We start from the raw sequence: 23296 nt of genomic DNA on the forward strand, positions 1-23296 counted from the left end.
AATACCCATTATAAATACACAATACACACAAAATTATTGTTTATATAATTACTTATATAAACAATAATTTTATACAGATTTATTGAAATATTTTCAAATAAAAGTTAATGCATCATAAATTACGTATTTTGCATGATATCAAAGTATTTATAAATATATAAAAAAATACATTAACTATATAAATTATATAAATATATAAAATAATTAATATTTTTATTTTTACAAAGTTGGTAGACAAGGCAAAGCGTGTAAATAAAAAATTATATTTTTTGTGTGTAAAATCAATGTCAAAACGACACTGATTCTAGTTATATACGAATAAAGATCATTTCCATCTACTTATATATATATATGCCCTGTTATATGTCTGATTATTGTTCTTGAGCCAATACAAGATGTCCGGATCGGTCCACAGTGAAAACTGGGCGAATACGTCGGCTCCTGAAAAAACATTATTATGATATCATTCGTTTTATAACGAAGTATACATAAAGTAGTCAAATACAGAAGGCCAGTTGCATATCTTTATAACTTCATTGAAATTTACTAACCATTTTCAATATACAAACTTTACTTTATTTTATGTAAAATATATAAAAGGAAATGGTAGACTTAAAATTAAAAAAAATATGAATTTGTATTCCGAAGCCACGCTGATTAACGTTTTCGATCTCATTTCACTCTTAACTTGCTTCTAGGGCTTTCGCTTTGAATAGTTTTGTTAATAGAAAAGTATTCCTAGTATCGTATTTCTCATTAAAATCAAGGAACTTCTTCATGCATTTGGGAAGGGAATTGAATATTTTAAGTGAACCTATACATCGTTTTAATGCATTTAAACTTTATTTATAAGGCAGGCTTTTTGTATTAAACCCGCTTATGTCACTTTCGGATGCTTGGAAATACTTAGAAAAGTACTAGTCACTGTCAGAAAACAGTAACTTAAAAATGTTTTATAAGAATAAAACTCTTTAATAGTATATTACCATGCATGATATACGCATGTTAAACCACTCATTGATAAACAAGAAAACAAACTAAGAGTATGTCAAAATAATGTCAATTGAAGATGGAGTAAAACTAGAAGGAAGACAGCACGAAGTTTAAAGGGGTGTTACTTCAAGTAAAAGATTGAAAATGGACAAAAGAAAACGAAGAAGACAAATAAAAAGATGGGAAGATGATATAAGTAGAGCAGCTGGCCCTATGTGGCTATTTAAAGCTAGACACCGAGAAGAGTGGAAACTCTTAGAGGAAGCCTACGTCTAAGGACAAGCTGTAAAGTAAAAATTAAGCGGTTTGCTAATTAATTATAAGTGTTTTAGTACTTCACATTGTTATGTACTAAGATAAGTATTTTACAACAGTAAACGCTACTATTATTATGGTACTTCCGAAGATTACATAAATTACTTAATCTAACCATCTTTAGTTTCGGCAAAACTAAAATTCTCGTGTCACAATTTTCGTTCCCATACTCCTCCGAAACGGCTCGACCAATGCTTATGAATTTTTATGCATATTCAGTAAGTCTGAGAATCGGCTACTATCTATCTTTCAAACCCCTAAGTGATAAGGGGTGTCCACCCCAATTTTTTTTGACATTTTTTTGTTTGTATTTTTATATGATAGAAAATACAAAAATACATACAACCCTTAATTGTCCCCCCTCTACGATCAACCTCTATTTTTTATTTGATTATAAATAATTAATATAAATAATGATTATAAATAATATTTGTTAATAAATAAAAACAAAAATAAAATTGTCTAAAAAATAAAATAAAAATTTAGGGAAGGACCCTAAATTACACCACCTTTAGGGGGATGAAAAATAGATGTTGTCCGATTCGCAGACCAAACCGATATGCACACAAAATTTGACGAAAATCGGTCAAGCCATTTCGTAGGAGTTTTATTACAAACAGTGTGACACGATAATTGTATATATAGATATACATATTTACTCAGGATAATAGTCAATCATATAAAACACAAATTTTTCATAATACGAGTATTGGGATTTGTTTTTGTCTGAACAAAATGAACTCTACCGATTATTAACGCATAGTGCGTATACCAGAGATTCCCGAAGCCTCAGATTGGAAAACATAGCTTATGTCTGAATTCATAAATAGTTGTAATAAAGAAAAATCTTTAATAACCAAAATTGTTGCCCGTCGAAAAATATATTTTCCCTAACCATGTAAAATGCTGTATTTGGCAACCGGCCCGTTTACTTGGCACGGCTAAATCTACTTAAGCGCCCTGCGGGTTGCCTCCTTTGAGAATTTTATTTCACTCTTTCATCTTAAAAGCGGTATCCCATTTTGTCTACTTTTAAACGTTATTCATTACTCGGTTGAGCCATCTTTTCAACGATTAATTATTTTTAGGTATTCCAGTTTGTAAATGTTTTGAGGTTCAAAAAAAGAACGTACCATCTCTCAAAAGGCATTTACGAGCCTTCTGTCAATGTGAGTTTCTATGGACGGTATTACTTTACCTGTCTATTATATAGTTGCAAAGGAAAATAAGTTATTAATTAGAAAGGTTCTGTTGGAAAGAACATCAAAATAGATCATAGAGACATCTGTCGATAATTAGGTAAACTAAATTGCGAATGTCAACACTGTCCTTTTATGTTTCGTGAAAACTGCGCTTCGTTTGTATCATCTACACTAGATTCGATATTAACATTCGTGATTGAATAAAATTACTGAAAATATTTGTGTTTTTCTTTTCCTTTATGTGTTTTGATCGTTTTCTTAATTCTGTGCGTACATTAGAAACAATTGTTATCTCAATATCTATTGAACGCCATGATAATTTACGACTAAGCCTCTTAAACAAAAACGTCTCTAGCATAATACTCATGTTAAGACTAAATGACTAATAATTTATTTACTTAATCAGACAATAGGGCTTGTTGGCGTGGAAATCCTCCTTAGGGAGCGTTCAAGTATTACGTCACGTAATTTTTGGAGATTCTTGACCCCCCCCCCCCACATGAAAAGCACCGTATCGTTTTCTGTTTCTGAAGTTACCTTTATGCGGTGTGGTGTAGCGCCCCGCATCATGACGTTACAAAAGCAACCCCCACCCACCAATCTTCGTTACATAATACTTGAACGCTCCCTTAACAGAAAAATTATTCCTAGTATGGAAAACCAAGACTAGACCATTGTGTTAGTAACGATATTGTCTTAAGAATTCAGGAATCAACAGACGAGTTTTCCTTTTTTTCCACAGAGTGCTAACGGGCAGATAAGTGCGCTGCTGGCCTTATACGAATTGGCACGGCCTTTTCTTAAACGATGAGTGAAACAAAGTGTCGATTAAATAACACTCTGTTGTAGAAAGACGGACGCAGTTTAACGTCCGATGATGAAACTCAGCTGACTTAGCGCTAAGTATAACTCCCGTATGTCAAATCCAATCCATTTAAAGTAATTGCTTAGTTTGTGAAAATTCTTTTAAAGCTCAAGCACCAAGTAACAAATATCCCGACCGTAAGTTAAACTCTTGGCTTGGCCGCGTTCAGTGAGTTATCTTAAGTTTGTGATCCCGCTGAGTTTCTAACTTTATCGTTTTTTTCTCGAAAGCGCTTGAGTTCTGGGATCTTCAGGGCATTGACCTTTTCCCGGTTCAAAATTCCTAACTATTTCAGTGATATTTTTCATTTCATGAGATCAAAAGTAATACACACGCTATTGTTTTCTTAATGTTACACATACAACACTGAACTAAAAGCTATATAATTGATATCTATATATATATATATATAAATGAATCCCTATTTCCTTGGTCACAGCATCACGCGTGAACAGCTGGACCGATTTCGCTAATTCTTTTTTTGTTGTTGTGTTTGTTATTGTCAGAGGAAGGCATTATGAAAGAAAACATTAAGAAAAGTCCGCGGAAAATTGGAAAATATAAGAATTGTTCTGACAACTTTTTTTTGAGTGCATAGCGCTTTTGCAATCCCACCCTTTTTTATGTAACCTTATGGCGTTTGTCATAACATTACCAGAAACACAACATTGCATGCAGCAAATATCGACAAAGAGGACAATTAATATCGTTTAAAACAAATGTTTTGATCGAAGTTATTATGTTCGTAATCAATATTCATAGTTAAAGCAGGACAACGTCTATCAGGTCCGCTAGTTCCTTATAATTGATAGACCTCAAATATATATTCAGTTGGCATTTAAAGATTGGCTGTAAATATAATAAAGAATTGCTGAAGCGTTACGCAAAATGTTTTAAAAATATTTCATTTTCTGTTTGATCATGCCAAAGATAATGCCATACAACGTTAGCTCCAATGCGCGTTTTAGTCACGTGTCACAGCCATTTTTAATGAAATTTTCGCATCGACAGATCTCAGAAAAATTGGATTGTAAACGCTTCTAAAATCTCTGGGGTTTTATAGTCGGCTTTTCAAATAGCCGGTCAATTTTAGAAATGAAAACCCGACTATAAAACCAGTCCATAGAGAAGACGGCCTAAAATTATCAAACACTTACACACACTAACAAATAATATCCAAATTAAAACCCCAAGACAAACAATCCGCGAAAATAAAGGACATCGTGAGTCTTTTCTGCAAAAACCCGTCATCTTTTAGTCGATACCAACTCCGGGGATATAAATACAGATAACACAACTTTCTCTACAGCTGTGATACTTTTGATATTCAACACCTTTTGTGTTCAGTCACCGTAACCACGCACGCAGTATAGCACGCGAGTGGTCGGAAAAAAATTAAATTTAAAATAATGTAAATAATTATAAGTTTATAATAATAAAAATAGGTTTAATCTGTTTAAAAAATTGTTTTCTTCCAATCAATAAAACATAAAAATATATTTTACTACGCGAAGTTTAGTTAATAATTTAAGTAAATTTTACCTCAACTTAGCACTCTTTCTCCTGCCAGAGGCTACAGCGGTGGCTTGCGCAACTGCTCCGTCTTCTGTTACACTCTGAAACACCAAAACAATATATTTTTTTAATTCAAAGGATCCCTAGATCATATCAGATCAGCCAGATCTGTGGCCGAGAAACTAGGCAACAGGGTCAAATCTCCCCTTTCCTAAAAAGGGACTTTATTTGCTCAAGCTTAGGTCTGGTGGGCTGGGTCTCGCCGGGCGCCAAATACTCCGGAAATATCCTCATGATCTTTATGGGCGAGTCACAACAATCATTCAAAAATAATACTAATATGATCGCTGAAATAGAACCTGTACCATCCAAACGAAGTCAGGGGCATACAACTCGACTTACATCTTACTTACAACTTAAAACCCTTCATATAATCGACAAAGGCTATATGATTCTTTAGACTAAACGATTCGTTTATTTAACGGAATAGTATTATTATATAATTACAGTAAGCATATTGTATGTTTGCAAATACGCATATATTTAAAAACTTTGTTCAAGCGAATGCCATGTTTACATAGCATTAAGGTTATTACGCATGTGTTGCATATTTTTTGTTTTAAGGACATCTAGTACCTCATCATTCGCCTCCGTGGTAGTTTGATAAGCGGGCACGGGAGCTGGAGCACCGTAAGTTGGAACAACACGGGGCTGAGTTCTGAAAAGGAAGAATTTAAGGCGTTACGAAATTTTATTGATCTAAATGTGTTGGCCTCAGCGTGCGACTTTTATCCCTGAGATCTTAGGTTTGATACCCGGCTGTACACCAATGGACTGTTCTCTGTTCGTATTTAACATTCGCTCGAACGATGAAGGAAAACATTGTAAGGAAACCGGTTTGCCTTAGTTTGCCAAATAGTCGACGGCGTGTGTGACACATTAAGGCTGGTCTAAGGATAAATCTAAGACCCAGACCTAAAAATGCCACTAAATTATTTCTATTTTAAATGTTTTAGACCCCTAAGTTTTCTGTTAATATTCTAACAATAGTATATATATATATATATATATATATATATATATTTATTCTAATATTATTAAAAATTAATTCTACAAAGTTAAACGTTCCTTAAATAATAATGTAAATTTTAAACGAAAGATCTAGACAGGCAAACAGACATGACGCATCATTCCAGATGCATTCAGGACAAGGTCGTATTAAATTGTTACCCTATTAGGTTTCGTCCTGAATATTTAAGTGTGTTGTGTAATGCCATCATTGACAATACGTGATAAGTTTTATTTATGAAATTACATCCTAATATTATAACGAAAGTTACGATTTAATGCTTGAAATTGTGAATTGCTTTTGTAAAATTTTATTGTGAAACCTTACTTAAACAACTTACTGGTGAGTTTTAATTGGTTTATTAATATTTGACTTCCACAAGAATGGTATACCGACAAAAATCTTGAACAAATGTCCTTGCCTGCGCAGACGCGACTTTTAGGTATCACATCAGGTGGTGCTCGGCGGCGGGAGAGTGATGTGTCGATCGCGTGATTGGTAAATCATTTGACGTTTCTGTCCCGCGCTGCGCAAACTTTCACCCACTCATTTAATGCTCAAGAAGTTTGACGGTATCTATCAACGCAAAGCATCAGGAGGCTAACTAATGCATTTAATACGTATGAAAAACATTGTTTAAGGAAGAATTGTTGGAAACTTCAACTTTATATTGCTAGGACAATAATTAGATATGAACAATTAGATTGTCCTTTACGGAGGCCCGCCAATTTACGTGCGAACGAAGTTAATTAATTAACGATCTATGTATAAAAGGTGTATTAAGATGAAACTTGAAACTACATTTGTAAGTAAGTTATCTGAGTAAGTGCTTGGTCCAATCGTACGTAACGAAGATTCTAAACATGATAGGTACTCAGGGACTTACCTGGTACCAAAAGCAGTAGCGACCGCGGTTGCTCTATTTCCCTCGTTTTCATCGAGTTCTTCGGTATCCAAGCTATTGTCTTGTGGATCATTTATCCCACTTTGTAAAGCGACTTGTCCTTGTGCTTGCGCATATTGGTTCTGGATATCGTACTGGTTGGCTTGAGCCTGATCTTGGTATTGGCTTGGCTGATAATACTGAGGTTGAACATTTTGATAGAAAATTTGAGGTTGCTGCGCTTGTTGGTCTACTCCTGATTGTTGCTGTTCAAATGCTTGAACGAATTGGGGTTGATAGTATTGATTAGGTTGGATAATTGGTGATTGAAACTGTCCTGCTTGTGGAAAAATATTTGGTTGAACTTGGCTAGGCTGGACAAATTGATTCGGTTGAGCATAAGGGTTAGGCTGCGCAAAGTTGGGCTGGATGAATTGGTTCGGTTGGATTGGTTGCGCTTGAGGCTGTATAAAAACTGGTGTTTGATACTGAGGTTGTGTTTGAGTTTGTTCAGTTGGTTCAATGTTTTCTACATCTGGATTCGGTTGCGGAACTTGACTTGGTTGGTATTGAGGCTGAGCAAATTGGTTTGTCTGAGCTGGACTGATCGCTTGAGGTTGGTAAACAACAGGTTGCGGTTGGAATGGGAAAGCTTGAATTTGAGGTTGGTACTGATTTATTTGTTGATATTGGTTTATAGGTTCTCGTAATGGTTCCTGCACGATGATTGGATTTTGGGTGAGTGGCTGAGTTTGTTGTTCTAAAAGTTGTTTTTGAACTAAAACTGATGGTAGGGCGGACAAATGCGCCGGACCATCAAATCCTGGGAAGTTCGAAGACTGGATTGGCTGGTAAAGGGGAGCTCGTAATTGTCCTAATTGTTGAAGTGAGACCAACTGAGGCGATTTTAACTGCGTCAACGGACTTAAAAATAATTCCGGTGGGTATTCTTGGACATTCTGCTTTGTCACTTCTACTGAAACGTTCTGTTTTTGCTCATTAGTATCTACTTCTTCTGAATTAAGGTCGAATGTTTCGGTTGTTGGCTCTGCAGTTTTAAATTCAGGTTTAACAGTTGTAGTTTGGACAAATTGTCTGGGCACCTGTTGAGATGGTAGGCCATTAGAATTTCTCACTTTGGCGTCGAATTCCCTTTGTCTTGCGAATTCTTGCGCCTTTTGCTGTTGCTGCTGGTACTACAAAGAAGAGAACAATTTTATTGTGTTCTAATAGGCTATATAGGATATATTGTTCTCTGCATGTAACTAATAGTATCACTGGCGTATGGAATATATATTTTCCTACGAAGTGAAGTTTATCATTTTTTTTTAATAGCAAGAGTAGTGTTAGTTCTTGAGGCCGCGAATATAACCCTCGAGTAGAGACTTCACAGCGGTTTTTCTTTTTATCTATGTAATATGGTAAGAAAAAATATCATAAGGAAACCTGCTCGTCTTATGGCCCTGGTATCAAATTACCTACGTGTCTCTAAGGAAAACCCTTTATTCATTCATATAAACGAGGCTTACTTGTATCTGTCTGAAGCTTGGGTCCAAATTGCGTATATCCGCATTAATACTTGGCGCTGAAAACAGTTGTCCATTAATTGGTGACACTTGGAAAATTGGTTGCTGTTCCACCGTTGGCAATCCTTGGACTGAAACGTCTACACCATTATCGAAGCTGGGATTTGCTGGTCTCCGAGGGTCTACTGGAAGATATTCTTGCTTTTGGGGTTTCTGAAACATTTTACAGAGATTTTAATAAATTTTTATAAAATTTTACTTCAGGCTCAACAGTTCAACAGGAACAGTGTAACACACGAAGCCACCCATTTCTAAATCTTAGATTTAAATCATCGTATAAAAAATCGATTCATCAATAATTTTAAAAATCCGTAAAAATTCTCAACATTATATACGTCAAATTATCAAAAGCTCAATATTTATGTACCTGTGGAAGGTCAAAAGATGGTCCATCTGGTCTCCAGCCGCTAGGAGGATAGGGTGCCTCACACACCACACTACTAATCGCCAAGGAAAGTAATACCAGCAACTAAAAACAAATGATGTTAAAGCTATCATTATAAAGGTAATGATATTGGTGAAATCTGTACATAAAGGCGAGTAAGATGTTACTAAAACATATTTTTGTCATTATGTCCGATTATTACAAGAGTCGATTCTGAATCCTTCTTTTTTGCAGAGCTTTTAAATTTCAGATTAAAGTAATTATTATACAAACCAAAATGGATTTCTTCGCTGAATAAATTTACAACAGTTCGTAGTGATAAAACAAAGTTTAACAATAAAATGTCAAACGCATTACTAACAGCTGTATTTTGGGAAATTTTATCTTTCAGACATTTTCCTGCCGCAATAAAGTATCTAAATGGACAGAATTAAATTATAATTTATGTGGTAATTACGTCGAATATTGTGGGTCCTAGCAGGACTCAAGTTTCAAAGTATTTTTTATTAAAGCTCTTCAAACAATTAAGCGTGCAATAAAATTAATTAATTGTAATGTGTTGCATATACAAGTGTATTTAGAAAAATTTTCGGCGTTTGCCAAACTATTAGATGACTGTCGTCATACATTTTTGTATAGAAATCTTTGGTTTAGGTGGAAACATCATCGCTTTAATGAAGTTAGTCTCTCATCTGAAATGTCTTTTAAGTGTCGAAACTGAAAGTTAAGCGTCGTTTGTTATTAACGTAGAATCACATAAGCCAAAATGGTTCGTACATAAAAATCTTATATAAAGTAAAGTCTTAGATAAAAACCTAGGTATACAAACTTAATGCGTATTTTTGTTACGATAAAAGGGACATTTCCTTACAAAGGAAATTACGGGAGCTCACAAAAATGTACTAAACACAGAGCTTTGTAACAAAAGTCGAATTAGCATAATAAGTACGAAATTGGCAGAAAGAAAAATAATGCCGGCGGAAATTCTCCGTGCATTGCTAGTATACAATTTCAATCCCTAAGACCTGTTTATATGATTGTTATGTTATTTAATTTTAGTAGTATGTTTAGTTATGTAAAACAAACTTCAATTCGACCTCCAAATCTATCAATTGAAAAAGACAGGTTTCATGTTGAGTAAAATAAATTTTGCCCGAGTTTATTCTTCGATTTTTTTTAAATTAAATATCTCATTCAAAGATACTTCAATAAATTTATATTCTCAGGAAAAAAACTCTTTAAAATGACGCTTGGTATTTAAGAATTTCAAACCTTAATAACGGGATTATTATTAGATAAAGTAAGCTTATAATATAAACTCATTGCTTGATCCTAACTCTTTTTAATATACTTCCTCAGGGGTAATAAGCCGAAGGAAAACGTTTTGTTTTCCCTTTTTGAAAGGACGCATTACATTTTGTTCCTTAATATAAAACTGTAAGCTTTCTTATAATTAATCACAAGGATCCTAAATTAAATTAATAAAAGGTGACGAAGAAACATTTTACCCGAAATTGTTTAAATTATCCAGTACCATCGTGCAATAAAGTGCTTTTGACAGTCTCGCTAATTAAATTTGAGTAATTAGTTTTGTACTTGATGTTAACAACAGTTAACCCCTATTATATATTGAACGAAGAAATATCCCTGACAAAAGAGACGAGTTACCGCTCTATAGATGTATCACACGTACGTTAATGGACACATTATATCGTAGGATTTTCGCCTTTGGCGGCTACAGATCGTGACTTGCCCGGTAAAACTTTCAGGTAAACACAATATGTTTAAAGTTACGAATTTAATGTTAAGTTGTACATTTGAGTCAAGAATAAATGTTATACATTTTTATCCTATTGCTATACGAGAACTACTTAAGCTTATATAAAAATGTTAATTATATTTGTTATCTACTCAATATTTACACACACTTAGCACAACACACAATCACAATAAAAACGTGTAATCACCTTCATTTTCGTTGACTTTCGCATCTTGTGTCGCGCGCGCGCCGGTTTTATAGACAATAGGTCTAAAAATTGACATTCGAATCGCGCGCATAATCGACCTTTATTAACATTTGTACAAAACGCGAGTTCAAAATCATTTGCATTCAAAAATCGTCCATATTATGACGTGTTAGGAGTGCTATGGAGTTTTGTACGCAGGAAAAATATTGAAGAAATAGGTGATGCCGAAAGACCTTTTCTCGCGATTGTACAATGTATATTTTAGTTCTATTTGATATCGCATTTTTGTAATAACTCTAAAGTTGTAAAGAATACTCTTCTTTTATATAAATTTGTTTTGTTATATAATACGTAAACAAAACTGGCAATTTATATCTTAATTTTTAATTCTTTATAGGAAATCATTTAAAACAGACTTTTCTCTAGTAGTCCTATAGATATTTTCTTTAACTCTGGTACTGAACACTTTATTCAGTTCATCTGCTTTGTGTGTTTCAAACGGAAACTATACCGTGGTAATCGAACTTGAAACAAAGCTCACTGAATATTCCAACACACTTAATATTCGAGTAATTCTCTCAAAAAATAAGGAGAAACAAACAAAAGGCCAACCTAGAATATCGAATAAGTAAACCAATTGGGATACAGACCATATGCAATGCATTGACTATCGCTATACTTTAATTTTCTTTGTTACATTTTTCGTTATTGAACCGATGTGAACCCTCTAAAAGATATTGGAAGTCAATGACATATATGTCACACATGTGTGATTTAAAGGAATACTTTTTATTGCTTCAAAACATAAGTTTGGCACAAACAATGCAACGCTCTCTTGACCTGTTTTGAAAATGTGCGCAAATAGGTATGACTAAGAACTTTAGCCTAACATCAACGATATGCTTAAACGTTTTCTTAATTGACTTTAAATAATTGAGCCGACACTACTGCGTCCGGCTTATAGAAGCGCGCAACAATTCATTTGCCAACGTAATATTTCTATTTCAAAGTCCACAAATAATGTAGGTATATGAGCTTACTAATCTCTCTACTTACTTACTCTCTACTAAACTCTACTTACACTACGAAATTAGCTATTTTTTCTGACACTTGTCTTATGTCTACAGAAAATATTTATTCGTTTGGATTGTAAAAGGTTTCCACTGAGATATATGCTGAGGATGAGAATTATATAAGTATTTAAAGATAAACAAAGTTATAAGTAACTCAACGTATTCCCGTTAGGTAATAGGAGTAACCATCTGCGATGCTTTTAATCCCCATATACATAACGCAAAGTTGAACCATGTTTGACTTATCAGCTACCAAAAGTATGTCGAAAATGCAACATACTTATTTAAATATTTATTTAAAAAGTTAATCGTCACCCTCATTGTTGTATAAGTAGGTGCGTTACCGGCTCTTAACACCTAACGTAAAGACGTAAAATTACCAATAACAGACATACAAACGGACAGCTCGTCTGTAATGAAATATTTTTTATGCCTTTTTGGACTTTAGATTTGTAGTAACCGCTATCTTCTTCATGAATGCAGGTTTAACTAAAAGTACTTTGTAAGTAGCTACGTTAACTGAGAGTCAATATAGTAGTGTGAGAATAAATACTATTCCAACTCGAAATTTTCGTCAGAAAATCTTAAAGTAAAAATTCCCTGTTCTGAAGTATTCGAGCAAACTGAACGGAATTCCGACAAGGGAAGTACGTAGAGGAAAAGACACATTACCTCAACAGCCTGAGTACAGGGAGATTTCAAAATCGTACACGAATACATTTCGGTTATAAGAGGTTTTTCACGATCTTTCCCAGAAATATTAGGATCTTATGTAAGTAAATTGCAAGTATCTTTTAATGGATATTAAATACATTTTATCCAACATTTCGCGTTAAAAGCCTGGCTGAGTACTAATAGATTTTTACGTTCAATACAGTTATATATGTCAAATAGTAAATTACCTATTAGTCTATAGAAAAAATGGATGGCTATGGCACGAAGGAAATGTATGGCGAGGTGATCCGTAAATGATCACAGCGTATTTGGACATAAATGGCAAAATCGTTTGTCACAGCTAAGTAGCTTAATTAGCCGTTCAATCAACAGCCGAGCCTCTTTACTAAACGGCGCCGTTCGTAACGAGTTCAAGTTTCTAGTAAAACATTATTAAACATTGCATCAAGAACTCGCTATGTATCAGCCACCATTGTTGACTTGCTAGCAAATGTTATTTTAATCATTAAAAAAATTACATTTAACAACTCCAAAAAATTAGATTACAGTTCAAGAACTGTACGAAACAGCTTAGCGTCGACCGTCTTACATAATACAGCAATTCATCACCAAAAAATAAAATTCCCACTCAAATCCTAAGAAAAATTTCACTTCATTTATTACACGTGAAGATCTATGCTTAGTTTGTTCATTTTAATAAAAAATGCCGAGACAGAAATTTAATATTAATGTGAACTTAGATTACTAGATGTTTATAATATTTGTTAAATTATACTCACGATATATTAACAAAATTAAGGCATTAATACTTTGATAAAAATACTATACAAATTGGACTGTCGAGTTGATCAGCACGTCATACACATAGATTCCAATGTAAGTTTATAATATTTCTGAGACAAGGTACTAAAAATTACATGTTCTAAGACTGGGCCTCAGACTTCTGTATCTGCTTTGTGAACATTTGTTTTTTCTAATAGGTAAGTAGGTAGTAAGCCCCTTGCACGTGACACACCCACTCCAAAATATGCTCTTTTAATTCTAGCAACATTGACAAATTAAATAAACCACTAGCATTAACGGTTTTGAAATAATTTGACTTTGATTTATTGAATTAGAATGACAGTAGCAGCTGACACTAAAGCTATAAGCATATGTATCTACCAGCGACATATATGTTATACATATTTGCAAAATATATTTATTTATTACAAATCGACTTGTATGACACGCCAATAAATATGTGTCAAACTAAGGAAGTGTGCATTATATTGCACTATTTGTGGCCTTACCATATATCTTGCTACTCTGTTATAAAACATTTCATAAAAGGTGCCTTACGTAACTAGAAATTACTGTTGTACACGTTTACTACACACGCTATGTATAGAATAGTATTTTATCGGATACAGGCCTATACATAATGATGCCTTCTAGATATTTGTATCCGTGTAAAGTTCTCCCTTCATCTCGTTTGCCAAGTGCCAAATCAAGCGGTTGGCATCTTTGGATGATGACCAAGTTACCCAAAGCGTACACAGTATATCGACCTAGACAGATTTAATAACATGAATTTATCGGGTGTAAACCTACGATTTAGTTCGCAATACGAGCTAAATGGAAAGGATTATTTATCGAACTCAAAGGGAACCGAATTGATATTCAATTATAAAAATCATATTTAGTAGCTGGAAATAAACTGTTAGCGGTTCGACGCGTTACGTTAAATTGTTTAGTAGTTAAAACATTTTTTTTTTTTTTTTTATTTGAAGTACACAAAACTTCGGAACAGGTGTGTTTTTCAATTTTGACGTATACGTGAGGATTTAAACCTATAAAATACGGTCTGATAAACGCAGCGTATATCCCACTGGTCCTGGATTATAGCCGATCCGCGGGCTTACATTAGGGGAAGGGGGGGGGGGGGGTCAAGAATCTACAAAGATTACTCGGATATATTCGAAAAAAAAGCTGGCCCTTTATTATTAACTAAAAACCCATTTTAATGTATCGTTGCAGGTAACAATTTCGGTATTGACCTAGACGAGATAGGAATGGTAATCGAATCTCGACCTCGCCGCGTGATGTCAGTCTGTGGGGAAATTATTAGGGCCTTCGTTTTGATTACTAATTTACTATTTTAACACGTGAAATTTTCAAGACAATAAAGGAAATTAAGCTTATGATGCCCATGAATTTGATATTAAAAATATATACTAGATACATATGCTTATAGATTACATAAAATAGAATATGATAAATGAATATATTTTATAGATTTATATTTTAATATTAAATATAATATCCTAAGGGTAGGAACAATTATATCATTGACTGGAGATCCGAGATATATTCAGATATATGTAATCTTTATTCTATAACACTACAGAAAATGACTTATAATAGCGGAGACTAATAATAAAATCGGATTACTAAAATTATCAAAGAAATTAAATACACGGACGAGGAAATATTAATTTTAGTTGAAATATTGTGTCGAAATTCTAAACCAGAAACCTCCACCGTACCTAAGAGTACCAAGAGTTTATACGCCAGATTTTTCTCTCGGCCTACACCCTCTGTCTCCTTATCCGATGAGTAGGGATGTCTACCGATACAAATTTAATGTAATGGAATAAGTGATACCTGTATCTTATATTCATATTTGAAGTGAAACTTTTTTATCGGCATTGGAAAAAAAAAATCCTTCACATTTTTCCGTTACACGTCTTCTTGTCCCTACCACGGTTGATTCGAAGAGATTCGAAGCAATTAATAACAAAAATATATAATAACGATAACAATGAATAATATAGAATAATAACGGAAATAATTATATCAATATATATTGTATTCAAGTCTATGATAATAAAAGCATTTTGTTAAACTTTATCTAATTTAACTTCATTCAAGCAATTTCTGTAAAGTTGCATATATGTAGTAGATCATTTTTCGAAAAATAGTCATAAAGAAGGTTTACTTCTTACGTGTCTAGACTAGTACACGCACACATTTTTTATATTATTTTTTATTCATAATAAACATATTTTATTTTATTAACATATATTGCCAGGATTCAGAAGCTCTTCTTTGTGAGTCGGCTTGGAAAAATCCTTTTTTTTTTCAGATAAACCTAATGGGATCGACAAAAATAAATGTTATTTACGATACAGGTCAGCGAAGTCACGATTAGATAAATTAACATAATTAAAAACAAAACACTGCATTTGTTATGTTTCCTTTGCCATAGTACTAATAGTAATTACAGTGAAAACAAGTGTTGACTACATTAAAACCTGATTGAATACCAAATCCATACGGTAAGATATTATTATCCACGTTACTAAAACTAGTCAATAAACTACTATTTATAATGATTAGATTACAGCGCGGCAATTAATTAATTAATGAAGACTTGTCTATTTGACGCGTTATTGTAATGTCAGATATATGACAATTTATACTATTGACATCGAAGCAATTTTTGAGACATTCATCAATAATTTATTTTCCCCTTACAGATACATCATGAAAACTTTCTTCATATTTCTTACATTGTTAGGATATTCGATTTCGAAACGTGTGTCATGCCATGCATGCCTGAACACGGTGTGCTACAGACGCGACAGAATAGTTCAAGGAATTAAATTTTCCGGACAACTAGCCATCGATCGATCCTCAAATATTTTATACTTTCACTATCAGAACCGCTCGGACGACTATACAGCTGCATTCGATCTATACAACGTCAGGCTAAAAACAATAAAACGCGGTTTCAGTTTTGGATTCGCACTAGATCAAACGACAAAAGATTTGTATATGACAGATGAGCAAGGCCTATACAGATACAACCAAGAAAAAAATATCTCGGAACTCTTTGGTCTCAAGGATAAAACAATATGGCAGCTGCAATACGAAAAGAAACTTTTTTATTCAGAATTCTGTAAAAAGGGAATCTTCACTTACGAAAACAAAAAATCTAAATTAATTCCAGGTACAGAATACGAAGTAGATGATTTCATTGTAGATAAAATGGGTGATATATATTTTATGCATAATTTTTCAATTTATGCACTTAAAAATGGCGCGAAAGGTGCAGAACTATTTGAAGATGAAATATATTATTTGACAACAGACAGAAATGGCGATGCTTACTTCATACAACCTTTTACGAGAGCAATCTACAAAATGGATTATAAATATGATAAGAGAATTTTAAAGGAACTAGGAGCATTCAGCAGGGGGTACGCTTTTATTGTTGTTTTTGACGGTGATAACGATATAATTTATTATGATGGTTCAGATAAAAAATTGTATTATTTATCTCAAACAGCTAATAGATGTACAGTAACAGCTAAAAAGGTTGGAAAAAATTTAAACATGGTAATATCTATGGCTCCCGACGGCGACTAAAATCCCAATGTTTTTTTTTAAATCACGGAAATATAAAAACGAACTTAGTACGGACGTAACGGACTGGAGTATACATATACTATAGTAAATAAAAAACTTGTTACCATTTATTAAAACGTTTATTTATAAACGATAATTTGCAATATATATATATTTACATTTTACAATTTTTATAATAAAAAATATATTTTATGTTGAAATACAATTAAAATGTTAAAAGTATAAACATTTAAATAACATAAGCCCCTAAGAATAACAATAAAAGTCAGTCCATGTTTAAAAATGTAAGCCTTGTCCACATTCAATAATTTTTTCAGATGGCAATATTGTCTAAACTTGACTACTTTTACATCTTCTTTCAGCCCATATCATATGTATGGGAGCTAAAGGACATTCAGCAAGGCACTGAAGCCAGGGTTTAGGATTTCGCTTCTGTGTGAAGAATTGAAAGTTTAAAATATCTAATAAGGGTTCTTTTCTAAAACAGTTTTAATTATTTTACGCAACTCAGTAGGCCATTCAGTAATTAAATTCGAATTAATGAACTCAAGCCATGGTCGATTATTTTTTGATAATATAATTTTTAATAAACACTTCTCACTTACTAATATATTAAATTAAGAGAATTTAGTAAAATATAAAAATACAACTTATTACAATACTACATTTAAAGAATGTTAGAATAATTGTGCAAAGGGCTATATCATAAAAACCTGAAAATTAAGAGCAACGTCACAATTTGTAACTGAACTTCAATATACTGTGCCATTTTAATTCAGAGTTATACATTTACAGCATATATACATAATTACAGCGCCATCTTGCGGCAAGTCAAATAACTACTATGTCATAGTATATTCTAACGCAAACTGATGTCGTTGCCTACGGAACGCGATGAGACGGCAACATAGCACCAGTGCTGCCAGATAGTATTATTCATACAAAATGTATGAAGCACGACGCTATCCTATATGTATATATTAGAAACACATGCGTACATTCGAGTTTTTACTTTAATTTAAAAACAAGGGTTTTTTTACAATATAAACGGAGATAACCTGCCCAAAAATATACAAATAAGCAAGGGCCGTTGGTTGGTGGAATTTCGTACTAAGACTACATCGTTTTAAGAGCAAAGTTCCGGAGTTGAATAGTTAAACTGTCAATTGTTAAAAAAATAACTCTAGTTCTAGTTTTAATGGAAACTTTTTAAAAATATTCTGTAAAATTATCGATATATTTTCCGTACTTATTTTACGTTACACGTTCCATATACAGCGTCATTTATTCATAAACGTATTACAAATCTCAAATAGACAATGTTTTTAGCATTCTACAGTCCCTTTACAACAAATAAACGCGACAATAAATAACATAACTTATTTAGGTTTATAATACGTCTATAAGACGAATGGGAGAAATGTATTGATTTTATTTATGATGTCTATTGTGGTGATACTAACTGCTGATCTACCGATTACTTGGAATCCCTCTGAAGAAAAAAATATTATTAAATTGTAACACTAATTAAAAAACTTATAGCACTGAAATACCAACTCATGAAAACTACCAATAAATTGTTACTGTAAATAATCATTGTATAAACAAACTTGTCTTCACATAAATAAAAAAAGAGTCATAGACAAAATATATTTGCAAAGTATTACTCAGTATTTTAAATTTTCATTTTTCGTTGTATTAAATTGATATTTTAAGTTTATTTGAAAGCACGGACATTCCGAGATTCGACAATAGCGACAGTACTATTATTACTAAGCCTTTATGTATTTCCAAGCTAATAATAAAAAATAAATAAAAAAACAATTTATTAGAAGTTAGGATAGTGAATAAAATAATACGTACGCTGCATTCCATGTCTTCGCGTTTCTTATTGGCCATAGTCTCGGCATTGTATTCATGCTCTAAGCCAAAACACTGAAAACAAAATATATACTTATAACCAGTGACGTCACAACCTCTATCTAGCCATAGATTTCTGTATCTGTGTCATTGAGAGTGATCATTTTTTTCTTGATACACAAGTAAGTGACCAGCCTTGTGTGACCGACACACGCTGTCGCTTTTTAGGTCTAAAGCATGCCGGTTTCCTCACAATGTTTTCCTTTACCGAGCGAATGCTAAATGCGTAAGTACGTGTATATGTTTATAGTAGTAAAACTGTACACATGACCTTAGAGATGAAAGGCGCTCGCTGAAAGCACTTGGCTTACACTGCTTACTCATACTCATATACAGCTTGCTATCCAGAAAAATGTGACTTATTCCTAATAAAAGAGGCGAATATGACGAAATAAAACTGACCTTTAAAATTTCTTCATTTGACAAATGATCGCTCGGACCATTCTGTTTGAAATGGTTTATCAACTTCCCGCCCTTTTCGATCAACAACATCCCACCTGTTTGCACCCAATCTCCTTTCGTATCCCCACCTAGACCTAATTAAAAAAATATAAAACCTTGCAAATTTCCAAATTTGATAAGCGCTCACTTGGCGCAAATTGCGCAAAATGACAGATGAGCTTCCCGCCCTTTTTCATCAATAGAATTCCGCCATTTTGTAAACCGTCTCCAATGAGATCATTTTCTAGACCTGTTGTTGTTTATTTATTATTTAATAATATCTTATTTGACCTCTTGGTTACTCATAATAGATACGTTTTTATAATTGCAGAAAATGAATATAAATATCCAGATAACCTTTGGTGTAGGTTTAAAATTCATTGACATGTATCAGTGTTGATAAATTCCTATATTCGATATTGATACAATTATGGAAAAATAATAAATATACATGAAAAAAAATGCCTCATCGGTTTCACTCTCTTTTTTCAATTAACTTACAGCGAAATGATATCGACAATACTTTATAGAAAATGTGAAATCTAGATAATTTTCTATACGCATTTTTCTAACATTGACAAAATTTATATTTTTGAAAATATACACAATAGAAATATACTTACCCATCTTATTTCCTTTAGCGATGGCCTCCCTTGACTGTTTCCATAGCAACGAAGTGAGAATTGTCACCACGTTGAATCTCTTGAATCCTAGTTTCTGGTAAATTGAGCGATCTTGAGCATAGTAGAGTTCTAAAAATTTAAGTTATTGTAAAATTAAAAAAAAGACATGTCGGTGGCGCGATTCTTTTGTCAAAATATATACATCTTGTCGAATGACAGATACGCGATATGATCTATCTTTCCTCTTGACCAAACACAATCCAACGAAAGGTGAAAATTATTTTCTTAACAATTTTTTTTACGCTGAAAAAACTTTCTCAAAATTACAACCCCGATTTTGAGTGATTCCTTAATTCACCAAACTCCCTATTCGTAACTGAAATATATATAATTTTATACCGAAAGCTTCCATTAAATCTTTGCTTGTATTATTTAGTACTAAAATTGAACATTTTCAATTCCATTTATATTTAAACTAAAATATTTTAAGTCTTTTATTTGAACCATGATATAAGTCGTACTTACCGCCATCGAAATACTTTCCGTCGATAAATTCTTTGGAACCCGCTTCCTCGACACCCACACCGATGAAACGTATGTTGTTATTCTTGAGAACCCGTGCAATATCATCAAGCTGTAATTGTCCTTTATAACATTTATTCATGAATCGTTTTAAGCGCAGCGACACGTATCCGTCATTTAAAAAAAAACATCGATTGGTCTTAGCTTCAGAATTTGTTAAAAATAAATATTCCTTCATACAAGGTCTCAACGTTTTTGAGTTACTACGATTTACTCGAATATAAAACAAGAAACTACACGAGGCAGCCAGTTCTTACAATCCGAGCCGAATTTAGAGATCTGGACGCTTCGGGTAACATAGTGGAGGCCCCGTGGCCCCAAATTATTTTCCAAATAAAATAAATATTAATAAATAAATTTATTTCAGTCGAGTTTTTCAATAAATAGTTTATTTTGAAACCAAGTCTGTTGGTTCTATTAGTAATTAACAAACATAAAAAATATGTAAAGAATAGTTGTTCACTAGTCCGAATTTAAAACTTTTTTTTTTTCGAAGTCTTCATTGTGGGCTCCCGGGGCTGTAGCCCCGGTTGCCCTCCCCTAAATCCGGTCCTGCATACAATGAAAATAGTTGTGTAATAGGGATAATTAAATACGCTTTAATAAAGTTTTTTTATGTTTAAAACTACTGTTATCTAGCCTATGTAAGCATACAATCAGTTATAGTCGAATATGATATATAAATGTATTTTACGTAATTTGAAGTCAACTCACTAGTGTCTTGAAAGTCCAAACAATCCTTTCTAAAATTCTTATGCATCCAATGGAACATATATAATTTTAAATATATAAAAAATAAATGATAGGTAGGATGAAATAACTAAGAAATTGTTAACGAAACACAGTAAATTATTAAACCATAATGAATTATATTTTATTCATATCCCAAATTTTAATTTATTTTCGAAAAGCACCTTCAAACAATCAAATTGACCCTCTTTGGGGCGTGGACCCCACGTTGGGTATACTGGTCAATACTGGTCTAAACCTTATGATCAGTGCTCGTGTTAATCGAGTGAAAAAAAATTATTTTGTAAGTTGCGAGTAGTCCTATATTTTACTATATGTTTACCAAAACTATTCGTGATATGACATTTACCTCTTTAGCCCAAAGCCGACAGAAAATACATCCCCAACGCCGAAAGAAAACTATGGCCACATTTTGATCTTGCCAGAAATTTTTCAATTCCAATGTCTGAAATTAAAAATAAATATGTTTGACAAAAAAGAAATTGGTACAGACATTTAAACATTTTAAAAAATACAACAGATACATATAAATTAATGCTTTTTAAAACAATTTTCCTTGTACTTAACATACTCATACTTAAATAGTGTAATTAACTTCCAAGCATTTAATGTTACAATTTGTAGACAAGTGTACGTAACTGAAACCCCCGAGGGCCTGCAATGTGGTAGTTTTGTAATAGTCCCTGAGTTTTATGGCTTACACAACTTGCCCTTACGCTTACCACTTTCATTTAGCAGTATTTACAAATACATTTTCAATAATAATAAGAATAATAAAGAAGTTGTTTGTTTTGAAAAAAGAAACACACCTACTCTTTTCCAATTACTCTATATAAATTATGCTTTTAATGATAGGTAGGTTGGATGAACTTTGTATGTTTTATGTACAATTACTGCTAGTATTCAACGAGATTTAATAATTAATTTTTTTAAGAATGCTAACAGATGCAAGTTATTTTTCAATGTTTAAAACTAATTTAGTAATAGATATTACTTCTATCTGACCACTTTCACAATCAAAAAAGCTTGCCTTGTTATGGCAGTTTTTTTTATTTTTCAAACAATGCATAATTTTTAAATCAATTATTTTTATTCATACCAGAAAATACCGACAAGATACTGCTTTAATTTTAAAATACTAATCTAAGATAAAAAAATGTTAAAGCCAAAGAAAGATAAAAAAGATTACAAAGATTTGATTAGGGATACTTAAATGCCTATTGAAATTTTTTTATCAATAACTTATTTTTCTATGACACATGCACAATCTTAATAATTTAAAATTGCACAATATAGGGATATTTTTATATAATAGAACATCTATTGCTGCTAGCAAAGAAATAAAGAGAATTACTTAACAATTCATGTATAAGGATCACACTTGAAGCAGAATGTATTTATAGTACTTAATTATTTGTAACACTAGTATTCAATAATAATAGACTCATTACAGGTAATTACTAGGAAACGGATAAGCTAAGTACATACTTCGTTCTAGAACAAATGATTCAAGCATCAATAGTTTTTAGGTCATGTATAATTTACAAAGAACATTTCGTCGGTTTTATAAGACTTAGAATTTTAAATTATTCTTTAAATGAATTTATATTGGTGGGTTTAAATTTTTTTTTAATGTGGCGTAATATTTTTAAAGACGTATTGAAAATTCCATTTTATTTGTACTTTCAACTTACCTCTCCGCCGGGCAAACTAACAACTTTCATAGCACCTATATTGGTTAAATCAAGAGCCATTTTTACTATGGATAGACAACTTCCAATAAGTTAAATGATTTATTTTTGAAAGGTGTAACTTAAGCTGTTTTCAGACCGCCAACAAGTTTGAAAATAATTTTTAATTTTATACTTGAAGATTTTTTTTTTAATGTATTACATGACTATGGATACAAGTCTATTAGTCGGAGAGAAATGATAAATTGATATATGCCAGGTATCTAGCAATGCTCCAGAGTTCTTTAACAATTGACTGGATTTTTATAAATATATATATTAAAATTATTTTTTATATATTAAAGTTTG

The 23296-nt window shown here is 32.5% G+C and overlaps 3 protein-coding genes across 5 annotated transcripts; 1 reads left to right on the forward strand and 2 right to left on the reverse strand.

Annotated features, from left to right (window-relative positions):
- Positions 1 to 326: 326 nt before the first annotated feature.
- Positions 327 to 12573, reverse strand: LOC123720252 (transcription factor SPT20 homolog). The gene is made up of 7 exons (XM_045676791.1): positions 12526 to 12573; positions 8796 to 8897; positions 8372 to 8581; positions 6846 to 8038; positions 5527 to 5608; positions 4918 to 4991; positions 327 to 441 (listed from the first exon to the last, which is right to left on the reverse strand). Exons 1-7 carry the CDS (start codon positions 12571 to 12573, stop codon positions 372 to 374), a joined length of 1779 nt encoding a protein of 592 aa, XP_045532747.1. The 3' UTR covers positions 327 to 371.
- Positions 12574 to 15789: 3216 nt separating this feature from the next.
- On the forward strand, positions 15790 to 16999 carry LOC123720349 (ommochrome-binding protein-like). The gene is made up of 2 exons (XM_045676913.1): positions 15790 to 15848; positions 16050 to 16999. The coding sequence occupies exon 2, from the start codon at positions 16057 to 16059 to the stop codon at positions 16939 to 16941; it is 885 nt and encodes a 294-aa protein (XP_045532869.1). The 5' UTR covers positions 15790 to 15848; positions 16050 to 16056; the 3' UTR covers positions 16942 to 16999.
- A 147-nt stretch (positions 17000 to 17146) lies between these two features.
- Positions 17147 to 23174, reverse strand: LOC123720484 (prostamide/prostaglandin F synthase-like). Of its 3 annotated transcripts, none has more exons than XM_045677106.1 (7): positions 22952 to 23174; positions 21607 to 21702; positions 20451 to 20559; positions 19926 to 20054; positions 19419 to 19552; positions 18805 to 18876; positions 17147 to 17373 (listed from the first exon to the last, which is right to left on the reverse strand). In XM_045677106.1, exons 1-7 carry the CDS (start codon positions 23009 to 23011, stop codon positions 17272 to 17274), a joined length of 702 nt encoding a protein of 233 aa, XP_045533062.1. In that variant the 5' UTR covers positions 23012 to 23174; the 3' UTR covers positions 17147 to 17271. The 3 variants fall into 3 exon arrangements, with proteins under 3 accessions (XP_045533062.1, XP_045533060.1, XP_045533063.1); XM_045677104.1 differs by lacking the exon at positions 19419 to 19552 and adding an exon at positions 19264 to 19397 and having other exon boundaries at positions 17153 to 17373; positions 22952 to 23162; XM_045677107.1 differs by lacking the exon at positions 19419 to 19552 and adding an exon at positions 19264 to 19397 and having other exon boundaries at positions 17230 to 18433; positions 22952 to 23159.
- Positions 23175 to 23296: the final 122 nt, after the last annotated feature.

The sequence above is a fragment of the Pieris brassicae genome, chromosome 2, assembly GCF_905147105.1.
Source record: "Pieris brassicae chromosome 2, ilPieBrab1.1, whole genome shotgun sequence".
Lineage (NCBI taxonomy): Eukaryota > Metazoa > Arthropoda > Insecta > Lepidoptera > Pieridae > Pieris > Pieris brassicae.